An 18270-nucleotide genomic window follows, 5' to 3' on the forward strand; every position below is an offset into this window, starting at 1 on the left:
TTCTGCTTTAATTCATCTGGGGTGCAGTCTGGAACCTGGTATTGTTAAAAGCTCTCTAAATTGAATGATTATAATGTGCAGCCAAGGTTGAGGACCATTTCCCTCTAAGATTTGATCCCCTTTCTGCCTCCATCCACTCTCTGACTTCAGCTCCTACTGTCCTTCCCCTTGCATACTCCATTCTAGCCATAATGATAGGGTGACTGCAGAGTAAAAGGGTCATTATTAATAATTATGAAGAGATAATAGGCATGACTTAGCACTGACCTAGGAAAAACAAGCATATAGTCATTGAGCATAAAGACTTATTTTGCTGTTCTACAGGTGTAAAATGCTCCCACCTCAGGGCACTGGCACTTTCTGTTTTTACTCTCTGGATTCTTTTCCCCCTCGTACCCACTTGGTTTGTTCCCTCACCTGCTTCCCATCTTTACTCACATGCCACTTTTCAGTGAGACCTTCCCTGTCTACTCAATATCGAAACCCAATCTCACTTCCACTTCTACTTCTCCCGTTTTATTCTTCTCTACTATCTGATGTACCACATATTTTGTTGAATTCTTTATTTCTCTTCCCACTAGATTTTTAATTTCTATTTTGATTGCTTCTGTATTCCAAGCTCCAGAATAGTGCCTGGCCTACTATAGTTTGTCAACACATATTTGTGCAAAAAATAAATGAATGATGAATGATTTATCAGCCGTTTAACACTGGGCCAGTTACCTAATTTGCTTTGCATCAGTTTCCTCATTGGTAAAGAGGGGATAATAGTAATACCTACCTCACAATGTGGTTGTAGGCACTAGGTGCTTACCTAGTGCTTACCATGCTTAAGGCATGGGATTGGAATAATGCCTGACTCAGAGAGAGCACACATAAATGTTAGCTACATTAGTTAGTTAAAGATACTCATCTTTGTTTTTACTTTAGCTACTGACTCCTAGACCACACGTGGAAATTGTCATCCGCGAAATTACCTCACTTCAGAAATCTTAAATGTCAATCTAAGGTGTTGGTAAACTGACTCTCTGAAGAAAAATAAAGCAAACAAGTTCTGATGTGTAGCATTTGCCAATTTCTGTGGTGTAAATACTCCCATCGTGGCCAATTTCAAGCGACTACCTATTTAACAACCAGCTCCCCAAATTTCTGACTATTTAAACATCATCTCTTACAAGCTGGTATGATCTGGCTCTAACAAACCACTGCCAATATCTTACTTTCTGGCCATGTTCTTTTCCTTAGCTCTCCCACCTTCATACACAGCTATACTTGCTCTTCTACCTAATAAAGACTTCCAGTCCATAACGGCCTAATGGCCTCTTTATTTCGGCCTCTTTATTGCCTCCTTTGTCTAACCTGGCTTCACTGGTTGCTTACTTGAACTACCATCCCAATTCCCCTGTAGTACTCTTGTTCTATTGTACCTGTTCTACAAACAATAGCCTCTTTTATCTCCAGCCTTACATTGAGGAGGGGAGGGGAGCGGTCAGTTGTTCCTCTAGGAAATCACAGAAGTATGCACACCACTGCCAAAACACTCACGTTCTCTAGCATCACCTGGAAGTCACCAGAACTAGTTAATCATTTTGTTTTCTCTAGGACCAAAGATGGGGACTGGCAGGAGTGGAGGAAGAGTGCCTGTAACGAATACAAATCATTGGGCCAGCAGTCCAGAAGATCCTCTCCCTGGACACTTACATTGCATATCATTAAAAGCCTTGGTAAAGATTTTTAGCTGGTTACCCTTGCAGGGGTCCTGAAAACTCTGTGTTCTTGGAGTAGAACCTGATTCTGATGGTCCTGTTTTTTTTGTTGTTTTTTGTTCTCATCAGCAATTTATCTTTTTAACTTCAGCAATTACTCTAAGCATTCACCTTCAATGAAGATTTGTCCTCAAACTCCACATAAACTTTCTTCCTACTTTGCATAGAAATACAATAGCATGAGGTATCATTTTCTTAAATTTAATGCATGTGCCTCATAAATCCCTCTAGATCCACAACACACAGCTCCTTCAAGTCTTGGAAAATGTGGAGGCTTCTGCTACTCAAAGTTAATCCTCCACCAGGGTCCTTGATTTTGTACCTTCCCATCTCCTGAGATATTTTGCCTTACCAGTTTAACAGTATTTTCTTTGATTTCCTAGCCCTCAGTGTATAAATTGTCTAAATTATTTTCTATCTTTAAAAATGCCCTTGATTTTTCTTTTGGTCTACTAGCATCTGATTTACCTCTTGCCTTGCCATCTCACCCACTTTTCCCCTAAAAATTGGTCTCCACCCGCCAATTCTATTTATATTTTAGTCTTATTTTGCCCTCTACAGTCTGGCTTCTGCCTGGGCCCCACCCATTAAAACTGCTCTTATTGAGATCTTGGAGGGCCACTTAAGAAAGTGTCAAATGCCATAGATGTCTAGTCTCTGCCTTAGTCATAGATATCATATAGATGTCATAGTCTCTGTCTTCCAGAATTTCTCTGCTGCATTTAATACAATTGCTTGTTTGCTCCTGCCTGAAACGCTCTATTCTCTTAGGTTTGGGATGCCATGACCTCCTCTCCCCCCTTGCTTGTCTTTTCACCTCTCATGGATGGAGATGCCATCCGCGCCGCTTCCTCAGGTTGGTATGCCACAGAGTTCCAACCTTGTTCAACTCCTTTCCTTTGTCTAACATTTCTTCCTGGAAAATATCATGGTTTGGGTTTAATAACCACTTTTATTCTACTGAATCCCAAATCTTTAACTTTAGTCAAATTTTCCTGTTGTGTTTCAGATATATCTTTCTAATTTTGTCTGGACACTTTCACCGCATGTTCCATAGGTATCTCAAAGGTAACAAGACCCAAATTAAACTCATCATCTTCTTCCAATGACCAGCCCATCCTTTTCCTCCTCTGTATCTTTATTTCAGTTGGTAGCACTACCTTCCACATATTCCCCTTGCTCTCAAACATCCTTTCCTGAGTGTGTTTTTGGCTATGGTTTCCTTACTCAATCTGATTCTGTTGGCAGTTTCCTTACACAATCTGATTCTGTTTGCTTTTTGTCTTTATTAATTTCTCCAATGTATTTCTTGTTATTATTTCTGGATGACACTTTCTCACTTGCTTATGTGATTGTGCTTTATAAGTAATGTATGTATATCTTTTTCTCTTATGTCAAAGGTTTAGAGGGCTTCCCTGGTGGCACAGTGGTTGGGAGTCCGCCTGCCGATGCAGGGGACATGGGTTCGTGCCCCGGTCTGGGAAGATCCCACATGCCGCGGGGCGGCTGGGCCCATGAGCCATGGCTGCTGAGCCTGCGCGTCTGGAGCCTGTGCTCCGCAACGGGAGAGGCCACAACAGTGAGAGGCCCACGTACCGCAAAAAAAAAAAAAAAAAAAAAAAAAAGGTTTTGAGATGGGAGCAAGATGCTGAACACAATATATCCTCTTGAACTGAAACCAGTGGTGTTGTATTTTTGTATAACTGAGTTTTGTGATATAATAAACAAATCCACATTCAACAAATGTTATAAAATAAAGGAATAAATTGTTTGTGCTTGACACATGATATCTCAAATTTCTAAAGTAATTTATAACTATTTTTATTTGGATTGTTAGTTAATATTATAAAAATGGAGGTCCAAAGATTTAGGGATAAGCAGTTGCCAGGTAAGTGCCGCCACAAAAAGTGTTTATGAAATCCATATGTATAGATGGAGAGAGAATGTACAGGGATAATGGTCAAGACTGCATTCATTCACACTAGTGTATTTCCTTGGAAAAGTTAGGAAAACCTGCACATCAGTGAGGTCATATCTTCTGGGCAGTTAGGCTGATGCTCCGCTTGCTAAGTCAGGTTGCATTTTAGTTTAAAATTTAAAACACATACATACTTATGTACCTACCCACTCCCTTTTTCCACACGTACGTGCACATATACACACACATACACACTTACACACACACATACTTACTTAACCACGCCACACTCTCCCTGCTAATATATATCTGGAGGAATGTCCGCAAGGATCCAAACAGTAGATTTATGAATTTGGTGCAATATCACAGCCAGCCAGCCACTGCTGCTGGCACTAGATTGTAATCTTGTACTTCGTTTGCTACCACTCTGTCATACAGAACAGTGAATTGAAGTGATTTTCAAGTAGTGTGGGAGACCAAGGGAAATCTTTTCCAGCTCCAGTAAGCACAGAACGCTATTAATGAGCCATGGATGGCTCCCCTACTGTGCCGTGCACTTAGCCACTTCCTCCTCTCTGTGCTAACAGAAGCTGCGATTATCAAATTCTGAAGCAGTAGTTTGAAAAATGACTTCACTTTTCAGAATTTGTGGGATATATATATTTATATATTTTATTTCTGCTTGCCGTGGGGAGTTGAATATCTGCTATTGACCTAAAGTTTATAAAGCACTTTGAGCTTCTGGGATATAAGAGATATGATTACAAAGAAAGTAAGAATCCTATAGAAGAGTAAAAAGGGAGTATTGGCCCTATGTTTTTTTATCCTATTCATATGATTTTTATTTTAATAGAAATTCTATGTGAGGAGGGGACCCAAGACCCCATGGGAAGATGGTAGTGGACTTATAAGAAGTCATAAGTAATTTAATAAAAAGATAGAATTCAAAGTGTATGAGAACATGGCTTTTGCATTCAGAGACTTGAGTTTCAATCCTCGCTCCACCCTTTACAATGTGTCAGCCATTATTCTATATGCTTTACAATAATCAACTCAATCCTTGTAACAATTGTATGAAGTGGATACAGTTAATATTCCCACTTTATAGATGAATAAACAGGCACAGAGAAGTTAGTCACTTGCTCAAGTCACAAGGTCACACAGCCAGTAAGTGGCAGAGCCAAGACGAACTGAGATAATATATGTTAAGATTCTCATAGTATTAGTAGTGGTAGCCACCATTATTTGAACATTTATTCTTTCCCAGATTGTATTGTGTCTAACCTACGTGGTGCATAAGAGCTGAAAAATATTAGTTTTTAAATCTTAGATCATGAAACATACCACTTATAAACATGTGGTAGGATGTTTTTAAGTAAATATTTTACTTATATTATCTTTTCTTTATAACATGTTTTAATTGATTGATGATTCAGCAGGATAAAAAGTATATCTGAAGCTAACATTTCTCTCCTAATTTGCTCGTGGCAGTCATTTGACCCATTTTTCAGCAGCAATTTAAATGAGTGTCTTGTTACATTATTTGCCATTATATTCAGCTCTAGGATATAGTAAATAAAAAATCCTATCTGAAGCGCCATTAGATAATAAGTCATTTTGATATGTATCTGATAAAAATTAGTTTCTGGATAAACATAATGGGAGGGCATAAGTATATATGCATTTCAAGTACTATAGGTGGTCCTAAAAAATTATCCTAAAGTAATTTAGCACATTTACAGGAGAAATGGATACAAGCTATAAAATAACATTCTGAGAATGGCTACAGAAAAGAACAAATAGTTCACGTCCCTAAACACCTATGAATTTCATTTTGCCTTAAAGAGCATACTTGGTTGAGGGTATGCATTCTGTGAAGAGTACTGCTCGATAATAACTCGACAATTTTGCTGAATTCAGCTTCTGGCATTGAATCTGGACATCAAGTCCAGTCACAGTATAAATATATTATCACTGCTAATATTGAGAGCAGTTGGAAGAAGAGGGCATGGGATCAAGAAAAATAAACGAAAATGAGATCAAGGGAGAGAGGTAAGATGCACACAGAACTTGTCCAAATAACACTGAGCAAAAAATGAAGTGAAGAAAGAATGCTTGAGATTGTTTATTCCCATAAAAAATGAAGAAAAACATATAACACATTTCAAATAGCAAAAGTCCAGTCATTTTATAAGAAAATTGGCTATGTCTCTGTAGGTAAATATATATTAAGGAATACAGTGACATGCACATATGTGACCTCTGCTGGGGATGCAAAATAGTGACTTTTCTAATATTTCTGTTTTTTCCAATATCAATGAATATTTTTGTAGCATACATTGGCTTTTTAAATGTTAAAAATATTATAAACACATTTTGAATTATAACTTCATGGTACCTTCTCAGCTGTGTTATTCTGTACCACTATATAAAACAAATGATTTTTGTATATACCATACTTTCAAGGATAAGTCACTTAAAAAGAGTGCTTTAAAAATTTTTGTTCTAAAACGAATCTCAGCCAGTTTCATTCTTTCTCTTTTTGTTTTCTAAATAGTCAGCCAACGAACTTAAGAAGGACAAAGCTGATAAAATCCATTTTCTGATATGAACTTGAGTCATTATTGGTAAATATACATCAATTTAAAGGGTTCAGATTATAGATAATGCATAAAATATCCTACTAACTAGTTAAATGTGATAAAGCAAAATAAAACTCAGTTGCTTCACACAGGCTATGTGAAGCTACTGAATTTCATTTAATCTCTTTCTTTATAACATCATTTGAAATATGTATAATTAATATGGCACGTGAATTTATAGGAGAAATCAATTATATTCTCATGTGTATATATTCCCCCCATCCTCTCAGTAACACTCTAATGTATCACAGTATCAGAGAAACACACCCTAGAGAAAATCCTGCTATTCTTCATGGAAAAATCCATGAATAACAGTATGCAAAAATTAATTTATGATAAATGTTTTAAATATAGAACTCAGAATAGCTTATTTAAATGCCATCAGAAAAGAACACCTCACCCGTAAAAAGGAGTCTAGGGATCCATTCTCCATATATTCCACCACAATCATTACTGGTCTGCCTGCAAAGAGAACAAGAGAACACATAAGAATTACAGCAATTACAGAAATATGTGCTGCAGTTAGAGATTTCCAGCTGTGGCAGCTAAATTATTTGTATTTTATTAATAGGAACTTCATTTTCCAACACGCTTCTATAAACACATTAAACATACACATTTCTCCGTTTCTTTATAGCATTATTTCCTTTGAGTTCATAAAAAGAACATGAATTACAATATGAATTACTAAGTAATTAAGCACTTCCTTTTCTAAAGCCCTGCAATCACTTGTTCAGATTATGTTCTTTTTGTCCTGAGCTTTTCCTTAAAAGGCAATCAACAAGCTAAAGTCAGGGTTTAAGCAGTTACTGTAGCTGCTTTGGCAGTTGTGGTACTTCTCCTCCAGTGATGCAGTTATTATGGCTGAATTACATTAGACCGGGCATTTCTGAAATATTCCTAAGGCAAAGCAGAAAGGAGAAATTCATGAATTCTCTTTAAGAAATTATAAACCATCAGTCATAGTCTACTTTTAAGGGCTTTTAAGTAGAAAAACGTCAGTAGATTGATGAATGCTACAAAGTTGGTGGGACCTGTAGTAGTTCTTGATCATCTCTTTATTGGACATAGATTAGATCAACAGAACAATGATGGCAGTACATGAAAAATAAGTAACTTCTGATTTCATAGTCTAGTGCAGAAGCTAAAATCAGAAACTGAACATCATTTATTTCATATCTATTTGCAATTGTTACAGTTCCCAATACACCTCTATTAGATAGAATATTTGACATAAGTAACTGATTTGTTTCAAAGAAAAGAATCTATTTGTTCTGCTCAATTGCCCGAGTTTAAAAGATAAAGTCATTTTAGGGAGAGAAAATGATATTTACCTGAAATAAACATGTATGACATATTTACTTTTTACTTCTATATTTCTCGCTTCTCATTGGAATTTTTAGCAATTCAATATGCACTGTGCACAGAGTTTTTCCTCATGAGCACAAAGAAGATCTGGAAAGAAATTATGTGTACCAGTGACGGAAATATTAGATGTCATATTGTAATTCTTATCCCTTTTATGAACCTAAAGCCTTGAGGGTTACAAAGGGTGACTGGAACAAATTAGTACAATGTCTGCAAATGCTAGATTTTACATTTGAATCTGTATTTTAAAGAAAGATGTGGTAAAGGTTAAATGTAGCAATAAAGTTCCCAATTTATCATGCATAGAATTAGAACCCAAAGAAGTTTTCCATTTTGTCAGATTTCTATAATGTTCCTAAAAGTCATTAATTTCACCCAAATACAGATAAGAAAAAACTATATCAGAAAATATTGAGGTCAAAGGAACTGTCAGCACTACTGTAGGCAGGGATCTAGAAGATCCGGGTTTTAAATCTGGAAGTTTGTCATGAAATCTTTTATTTGGCCATGGGTTTCAGAGAGCTTGCAGACAGGAGCTTGATGCAAATGCTTGGTTAGCAAGGTAGGGAAAACTAAAAATTATGAGTCCACTCTTCCAGTTTGAATGATAATGGATTATGGATGTTAAGGGGAAAATTTGGGTTATTACGATGACTGCCCAGGTTCTTTCATAATCACACCTCTTCAATCTATCTTGACCATTGCTGTCAGAGAAACAAATCTAGTTTTCTAAAAATATATTTTAAAATAAATAAAAATATATTAAAAAAAACCCTGACATTCCCTAGGAATACTATTATTATCCCTGTTACACAGATAGAGAAATTGAGGCATAGTAAATTAAACTACTTGCCCCAAATCAAATGGCTACTAAGTGGCCATGTCAAGCAGTCTGTCTCAGAGTTTAAGCTCTTAACCTTTATGCCAAAGGTGCCTCTCAGACATGATTTATAGATAAGAACTGTGAGGCCCATGCTGTTAGGCAATCCTCTCCAGTGATGGACCTCTTCTCTCCTAACTAACCTTATCATCTACTGCCTCATCAACTGTCATTATCACCTATACTTATTCAATCCTGTCTCCTTCTGCCTTTCCTTTTGGTATTCCCCTGCCAGGATTATCTGGCAACTTGCTTCTTTCCCTAATCACACTCACATCTCCCTAGAATTTATACACTGCACCTCCTCCACGAAAGTCTCCCACAGCCATTTCCTATGATTGCACTCCCATCACATCTATTGTCTGCATTATGAAATGTGTGCCTGGTTTTGTATTAGGTTGTTTTTTTCCCTCATCTTCCCACAGATGCTTTGTATCACCATTCACTGGGTTTCTCAAGGTCATCTCCCATAGAGCTGAGCAGAGTAGGTGCTTCATAGAAACAAATTGATTTTTCTCATCAGTTTCACAATTCCTAAGAGAGTAACACTGAAGTACTTCAGCAAGATTCTAATTTATGTGAATACAAAGTACTTTGAAATTAGTGCTATCTGTATCTCTTTGGGAGATACTTTATACAATCTTAAAATTCATCAGTGAGAAGTTTCATCTTCTCATTAAAGATAGTAAAGAGTCAAAGGAAGACTCCCCCAGTTACTTGTAAATTAAAAGTTTCACGCCTGAGCTCTGAGTCTTTTGTAGTTTGTTCAGTAGCATCATTTGAAAGCAAGTGTTATTAAACTAAGGAGTTATTTTTTTTGGAATATCGCTGGTATCTAACCTGTAATTTGTTTCCTAGTGGTTTTCTACAGGGAAGTTAGATACACTGTGAAGATTACAAGCTTACAGTCCACGATTACATTTTATAATCAAGAAAGTAGATAGGTATGAGGGAAATTATGAAAGTTAGGGTGATATTCTTCAAATATGTGGTTAGGTGTGAGAAGTCCATTGGTAACAGTGCTTTTTCTGTGTTATTTTTAAATATGTAAAAATTATATATTGTACTTTTGCTCTTAGAAAATACATTTGGATGTGATTCTCTTTTTTTTATATTTTCAAAATATTTCAGCTTATTTCCAGTTTTACAGTTTTAGCCAGTTACCCTAAGTGCCTCATGTCACAGGATTAGCCTGGTATTTGCATTGTACTGGAGTCAATGGACAAGCTCCAGGATTCTTAAATGTTAGTCAAGTCTCAAAATCCCCAGATCTTTCTTAGAAGCCTCATCAGTTGAAGAGATCTTCAGAAATACTTTTACAAGTCACACGAAAAGTGAAGTTCTTTGGTTTTCCTTCATGAATAGCCCAGATACTGTTATGGATATTTTAAACTGCATTAGAATCAAGATTCGATAAGAAATCACTTATATTCTGAATGCAATGAATCACAAAATGCCATATCATCTTTTTCTGTTATAGAGAACAATAATTTTCTTTAACTGAGACTTTTATAGACTATTAACAAATGAATCTTTTTCAAGTTTGCAGCTTCTCAATACTTATGATGATTTTGATATAGGTATTGAGAAAACAGATAATGATAAGGCTATTCTTGTGTTGTTGTTAAAGGAAACAAAAGAGAGGTATTCTTTAAATGTTCCAGGGAAATTCTGGGGAAAATATTTTGTGAGTGAAACAGTGCCCACCTTTTTTGGCCTCAGAGAAGACTCTGAAAGGAGATTACAGATTCAACATTTTCACGTAAGTAATGAGTTTGTGCTGGATGTAGTGTTTTGTTATCAGTTTGGCAATTTCTAATGTGTAGTCAGTCATATCAAGAACCCAAAAAAATCTCAACAACCCCCAAACTCTATCACAGATTTAAATCAATCTAGTTTATTTAATGTTATAACACGTCTATATTTTGTCTAATAGGTAACGAAATTTATGGCAATAATTTGAATTGACAGGTTGCCTGTATTTTCTTCCTCCCAAGTTGTAATTCAGGACTTTTTGAGCCAGTTATTTAATTTATTTCTACTCCCTGTTTCCGCTGTACTGATAGTGAATTATAATTATAATCTCAAATGGATTTCATAATAAATGAAATAGTTTTCTTATCCCTCTAAGGCATTCAAGAGATATGGATGACACAAATTTGAACAAATTTATATATTAAATAATTATTTTTATTCACAAGAAGTAAAATTGGAGGATTGTTTTCCTCTTAACACTGTTGCCTGATGATTATCAGATCATGTCCCAAATGAATCTTATTTTCAGTGAATTCAAATACAAACTTAAAAAGATTTCCCTTGAAACTTCTTTCCTCCTCTATTTCTGTTTTGGTTAAGACACCACCATCCATCTAATTACCCAGGTTTGAAACCCTATTGTAATATTGGATTTCCCACTTAATCAAACCCTTATTAGTCCATAAGTTGTTAAGTGGTGCTGATTCTATACAAAACCTATCATCACTGTCCACATTCTGCCTTTGTTTTCTCTTGACGTATTACAATAATCGTTTACTGGTTGTGCCTGTTAATGCTTGTATAATCATTATTTTAAACATTCAGTGATACAGCAGATATACATATTTAAATGCCTACTATGCATCAAGTACTCTTCTGGTTTCTAAAGAAACATCCTCAATCAATACAAGATCCTGCTCTCATGGAGTGTATAGTGGAAAGGGGAATAGAAATAAGTAAACAATTACTATAAAGGACTAATGTCTCATCCCTCCTTTAAAGACTGCTTTACATATTGTATTGTTTTCTTCAGGATTAAGGTCTAAACTGCTTGGCAATTACATTCCTTCACAATCTTTACCTTTGTTTCCATGTCAGCTTTTACAGCCCCAGTTCCCCACCTCCTGTTTTTCAAATTCTCTAGGGGACTCAGAATTCCCTAAGTACGACTTTACTTGGACCTTCCTCTTCTCTTTGGAAGACTGCCTTCTCACTGTCTTCATTTGGTAAAATCATATACTTACAAATAAAAAAAAGAACTTAAATACCATCTCCACGGTCAACTTTCCCGTGAATCACTTTTTGTTTTAGGATGACTTTGATGGTTTACTTTTTCTTCCATTTACATCTTAAACAATTGTATAACACTTATTAGGTATGGCATTGATACTAACTACAAAGGTGTCTGCCTTCTACTCTAAAATGCTGCTGAGGTCAGGACTGGTGCTTAATTCTTCTCTGTAAGTTCACTAGCTACATATAGCACAGAGGAGGTACTCAACTTAATTTTTTTTGACTGGAATGCCAGAAGGAACACACAAATAAAGATGTTTCCTAAGGATAATTCTAGGCCTAGAGCAGAGTTACTGAAATAACAGAATGGCAAATCAATAGACTTTAATCCTAAATTACTTGTAGTATAAAATATATGGTTTTGAGGAAAAAAACAATTCCAATTCTAGCTATGCTACCTGCATGATCTTGGGCAAGTTATTTTAGCTCTTTCAGTTTCTGCATCTATAAAATGAGGATAATATTACATACTATATGTGATTTTTCAAAGAAGTAGATGAAAAAACGTATAATTGACACAGAGTCTGGCAATAGTTGCCGCTCAAAAATGTTGGTGTACCTTTACTTTCTTTCCCTTTTGGGCGTGGTTATCTGCTTCCCCCTTCTTATTACAATTGTTCACTATGTAAAAAAAAATAGTTTTATAAAAATGGATCATTTCCATATTTTACTGGACTTTGGCATTGACATAAAGATTCTTTTATATCTTACGGCAAAGTAAAAATAACTGCTATTTACATCTTTTATATGATACAGTTAATTCCCTGTTTTATCACTGAAATCCTTGTGTCCCAGGCAAATTGGGACGATTTACTACCTTACGCCTTGTGTGGTCAGCACAGTGCAGTTAGAAGATGTGGGATTAGAGTCAGGTCGCATGCTATTGAAGACTCTTCCACTTGGGGCAAGTGACCTTTCATAACTCACTTACCTCACTGCTTCAGTCTCCTCATTTGTACACTATATACATTCCTCATTTGTATATTTTTACATAATAATAATACCTCCTCCATCTCATGAGATAGATTAAGTCACTGTGGAGGAGGTGTTAATCCACCTTCTCCATTGAGTGAGGTGTGGGATTAAATGAGATAATGAGTTTACAGCACAGAGAATAGTACCTGATACTATCAACATCAATCCACCCAATAACAGCTTAAAGAACGAATGAGTAAATGTGAGTATTATATCTTACCTTACTGACTAGATGTTGAACCCTAAGCTAAGAAGTGTTTTTCAGAGTGAAGAAGTTTCATTACTGAAAATGACTAAGATCAATATATTTAGGAATTCTCCTGACTGTCTCAAAGGTCCACTTAAATTCTTTACACCTGAAATCAATAGATTTGAAGTTGCTTTGAAGAACAAGATGGTTTCTCCTAGAGTAAAATAATCAAAACGGGTATTTTCTTACTTTAAATACCATACTATAATATAGAGTTTCTTAGAAATAGCTTCTGTAGGAAGTAGATTCTTATTCCTATCTAAAAAGTCATCTTGTGTCTTCTGTACTCTATTTACAAATTTGGACTTCTACCAATATACCTTAGATTGCTCTGGAATTGATTTTAGAACTATTTGACACTCCTAAATCTATATAATAATTATTGTTAATTTGGTTCCATGCTTTCTCTTAATTTCTTTATTTTGCTTCCTAAATTCAGAAGTGAGCCAAATAACCTTGGATCAATGCTGAAGAATAAATTATTTTATTCTGTGATAAAACAGCTGAGCAGAAATTAGGAGGGTTGATTTGCATTTATGAAAACAGTGGCACTTCTAGATTTGTTTTAGAGTAAATCTAAGATGTGAGGCTAAAGAAATGAAACATAATTTTCCTGACAGTTCCAGAAAGCAGTGGCATACCGTCTGTATCAATTAACTTCAGTAATATTCAGTACTGCACTTTTTCTACTGGAAATTACATACGGGCAAAAAGATTTCTCTTTAACTAGAAGTGTCTTGTTGGCAATGAAAGTTACTGCCAAAGATGCCTGATGTTAGACTGTGGTTTTCAACATAAGACACTAACAATATTGCAAAATTTTAATAACATGTTTTTAAGAATGGCTTTCTTGATTTTTTTATTACATCCACATGTATAAAAGTAATATGTGATAATGATCAAATTAAAAGCACATGCATTGAAATTAGTTGATTTGTGACTTTTAGATTTCCGGTTATTATGAAAGAAATAATTGATTATACAATAATCTATAGTTTAATTACCACTAGGTAGCAATGAATAATGAACATATCAGAGAATTCTCATGACTTGAAATACTCTGAAATGTTCAAAACATAGACATGAAACAGGAAATACGTGCTAAGTTTTTCAAAACCACATTAAACTGCATGTCAAATAAATAATTTTATGCCGCTTTTGTTCTTGGTTTCTGTGAAAAATTTTTGTGTGGGTAATTAAAAAATAGATACTACATCTAAATCAGCACATATGTAATAATAACTGACTTAAAAAATAAGTTTTTCAGTGTGCCAGACATTGTTCTAAGGGCTTTACATGTGTTAACTCATTTAATCCTCACACCAACCCCTGTGGTGAGTATAGTCACTAGTTCAATTTAACAGATACGATTACGGATGTACTGCGAGTTTAAGGAACTTGTCCAAGGATACACACTGGGCAATTGGCAGAACCAGGGCTCGAAGCCAGGCAATCTGGCTCCAGAGTCTGAATGCTTGTCCATCTTGTCATATCCCCAGATAATACTTGGGTCTCCATTAGTAATTTAGAGTACATGAAGCATCATCCCAAATCTCTGTGCCTCATCTTAGAAACACATCTGGGAAAGCCATTATGGACTGGGCATTGTGTTGCTGCCAAAGATGTTTTGTCCTTGAGAAGTTCTAGGATTTTAAAGCTCCATAAAGCCTTATGATAATCTATATAAACAGGAAATGTGTGCTAAGGAAACTTGCTGGAATAGCCTTTAGATTTTGCTTTCCCCATCGCTTAAACATCAGTTTATGATAATGATCTTAAGTTTCCTATACAAAGGAATGTTTTCAGAAAGAGCCCTGAAGCTTTGGGAAGAAAGTGTCATATTTTCCAGTAGTGTTTCAAATGTTGTGCTTTACTTCTGGCTTCAAAAGTGTGCTGTGATTACATAAATGATCAAATATTCAGCCTTTTGGTCTTTTGTATTATTCACTAATCAAAAGAAAATCAACAGAAGATTTAAAAATCAAACAAACCTCTGGACAGGATATATTTAATCCTAACTGCATAGGTTATTTATGGTGAGATTTTAATTATAATGGAGAAAACATTGTTAAATGAATCATACATATGATGTAAATTAAACTACCAACTACTTTTCTTTTCCCTGCCCCCCAGGAAAGTTACTACTTAGTTTTGAATCTTTTCTGCAATTCTTACAAAGGATTTAACTTTTTTGTTAATGTTCAATTTTGCTAAATACACTTTTTGTAAGACCTCTGTGAATAGAACTATGAAAAGTTAACATTGTGCCACAGGGCAACTTCCACTGTGCTTTGTCTTACAATGCAAAAGAATGAATGCTGAGATGAGATGTGTTTTACAACAGTTATGGTCTTTCCCCACTTTTCTTATGTTCTTAAATGGCCCAGCAGCCCAGAAGGGCAAGCATGCTGCCCTGTGAAAGAGCGAGAGGCATTTAAGCAGCTCAGTTTCTTATCATGTTTTCCAGTAAGGTGAAAACACACCAACACAACAGTTCCAACCAACACAAAGATTAAATACTGACTCACATGGAGACTAAGCTTTCGCAAGCTGTGTAAAGTTTCTCTGAATTTTTCTTTGGGAGAAGACAATGGCTCCTGGATGAATCTTTTGAAAGTGTTGATAGTTTCTTTGAATAGGACGAAAACAGATGGTATAATTTGTAATAATAAATCATGAACGTCCCTAGCAGGTAGATATATGTTCTCAACTGAGAATTTAAATTGTCATATATATAAAGTCTGGATTTTTAAGATTCAAACTTATTGAAATGATCTTTAGATAAAAGAAACATTTATGCTAATAAGAAAGAAGAGCGAAAGTCAAAGGCTAAAACTATTTATGGAATCTGAAAATAGGAAAGTAAAAAGAACTAGTAAAAAGAATCTGGAGATTACTTAAAGGCTCTTTTAAGATTTTTCATGTCTTTCTGGTAGGAAACAAATAGAAATTCTCTGTAAATGTTCGGGAGCTTGATATCAAATGCATCCTGCTGCTTTGTTTCCTTTTTTCTTTTAAATGCACTATCAGTCTTACATAAAGATGCTGCTGTTCACGATGTCTTAAAACATAACTTTATATATAGAACACTGAGTTTTTAATAATCTGAAATTCTTCATTGATGGACTTCAGGGTGTCCAGAGACCTCCTGAAATTGTATACAAACATTTATTTATATGATCGTATGTCCATTTTCTTGGAAAGGAGAGTCTATGTTATTTTTGGCCAAGAAACAAAGTATAATCCATAAGGAATCTGAGTCTATGACCTGTACGACAACATCATGACCGTCGGTCCCTAGAAGCCCTTAAACTCATAGACCCTGCAACTGATTAAAGTTTTTATAAACTGAATGATACTTGAAGGTTCAAATTACAGCTTCATTTTGTATGTGTTCCCATCTTTTTCTTTTTCCAAATGATATCTTCAAGTTGTCTTAAATTTAGGTTTTAATTCTTTTCTAACCTCTTGTGTATTTCTCCTCAAGTAAGCCAAAGAACCAAAAGATGACACGCATGCTCTTTGGAATTCACTGGCTTTTAAGCAACAGAGGAAGCAGACTGAACACAATCTTAATGTTATCCGGCTAGACCTTCTTGCACTGGTTTTGGAATCTACCAATATATGCCCAAAAGTGTTTTTAAGTAACTTTAACCTAGCAACAACAGTGTCGCAAATACTTGAAGGGGGTTGTTTATGGGTGTATAACTAGAAATACAGTCACTCATGTCACCTTCCTTGTGCTTCTGTTGGCTGGGTATGTTCCCTTTGTCATTTTATCAGTGACCGTCTCTTCTCTATGCCTTTCCACAGGCCTGAAATAGAATAATCTTGGGTTCCTGTCTGACCCTGCTTCAGAGTCCCTACCCTAGTTTTCAAATAGTTGCAGTTTACAGGATTTCCTTCTGAAGTCTGCAGCTGAACAAACTTTCAAGGAGAAGAGTTCTCCAGGAGACACAACTGTGCAGATAAGTATCGGGTAGGGCTTACTGGGGCTTGAAATCACACAAATGGCAAGGAATAAAGAAACCAGGAGTTAAGAATTGAGATGAAGGTTTCTCTTTTCACCACAGCTTACATTTTGAATCATTTATTCAGGACCTTACTTCGCACATTTAATCCAGTTTATCCTATTCCTATTATAATTAGCTTTTGGTTTAAGCAGGTACACACAAAAACACTCACTTACACACATCTTATTCAGGGTAATTGGCAACAATTTCAGCTGCAGAAATATATAAAATATACACCCTTAAATCAAAGAAGAGTCTTTTTTTTCCCCTGAAGACCTCTTACTTAAAAAGTAAACCAAAATCTTACCTTTTATGTATATTTATTACAACAGTATTTGTTAAAGATAAAATAAAGCAAATTGCCATATATACTACAGAAAAATATAAAAAGAATAATTATCCTCAGGAGAACTTTAGCAAGCAGAAATGCTGTCAAAAGTGATTAATTTTGAAACGCTCAATTGTAGATTGAAAACAAAGTTACTGACTTTTCTTTTAGGATGCCTGAACATACAAGGAAATGAAATGGTTTACTTTGATTTTTCTGAACTGCAGTTTGATTGTATTTAAAAGGTATATACTTTTCCACTGTTGATTTCCCTTGGCAAACTGAGTTCATGTGAGTTTTCCTTAACTCATTGTATATTCCTTCAAAGTCTGCCATCCAGTCTTTTTACTTTTTTTTTTTTTACATCTTTATTGGAGTATAATTGCTTTACAACGGTGTGTTAGTTTCTGCTTTATAACAAAGTGAACCAGCTATACATATACATATGTTCCCATATCTCTTCCCTCTTGCGTCTCCCTCCCTCCCACCCTCCCTATCCCACCCCTCCAGGCGGTCACAAAGCACGGAGCTGATCTCCCTGTGCTATGCGGCTGCTTCCCACTAGCTATCTAATGTATTTGCATTATTGCTTTTCTGCAGTCCTCTATATGCATCAAGATATGATAATATTATGCTCACTAGATCCTAGATTCTCTGCAGCTTCAACCTTATTTATTTTTCCTGGCTTATTTCTAATATCTAAACTATATGCCTTCTCAATAAAAAAATTTTTTGACTGGATAATAGTGCATGCAATATTTGCCCAGACTCCATATCAGATAGGATTTCACATGAAATATGGAAAGGAAAATACTGATAATCATTGTCAATAGACTTTGAAGACATTTTTATATTGGCTTAGCACTGTAACTCCTTTGCTATAGAAATGGCCTAGTTGGATCTGTTACTGGTTTATAGAAAACTGGATTGTGAATTCATATCTTAACATTACTAGTCAGGGGGACAGTAGTGAGGATATGAAAAAGTCTGGCTACTTGAGTATAAGGCTCATTCAAATCTCTTTGCTAAGGTAAAAATAAATAAACAATATTAAACATGACTATTAATCATATACCTAGTAA

The 18270-nt window shown here is 35.4% G+C and overlaps 1 protein-coding gene across 1 annotated transcript in view; it reads right to left on the reverse strand.

Annotated features, from left to right (window-relative positions):
• The window catches only part of EPHA6 (EPH receptor A6), an 863031-nt gene that overhangs the window by 134609 nt on the left and 710152 nt on the right, over window positions 1–18270 (reverse strand). Inside the window, exon 13 of the mRNA XM_032630346.1 lies at window positions 6727–6788. Coding sequence (XP_032486237.1) covers window positions 6727–6788 — 62 coding nt within the window. The remainder of the gene's footprint in view (window positions 1–6726; window positions 6789–18270) is intronic.

Source organism: Phocoena sinus, chromosome 4, assembly GCF_008692025.1.
Source record: "Phocoena sinus isolate mPhoSin1 chromosome 4, mPhoSin1.pri, whole genome shotgun sequence".
NCBI lineage: Eukaryota > Metazoa > Chordata > Mammalia > Artiodactyla > Phocoenidae > Phocoena > Phocoena sinus.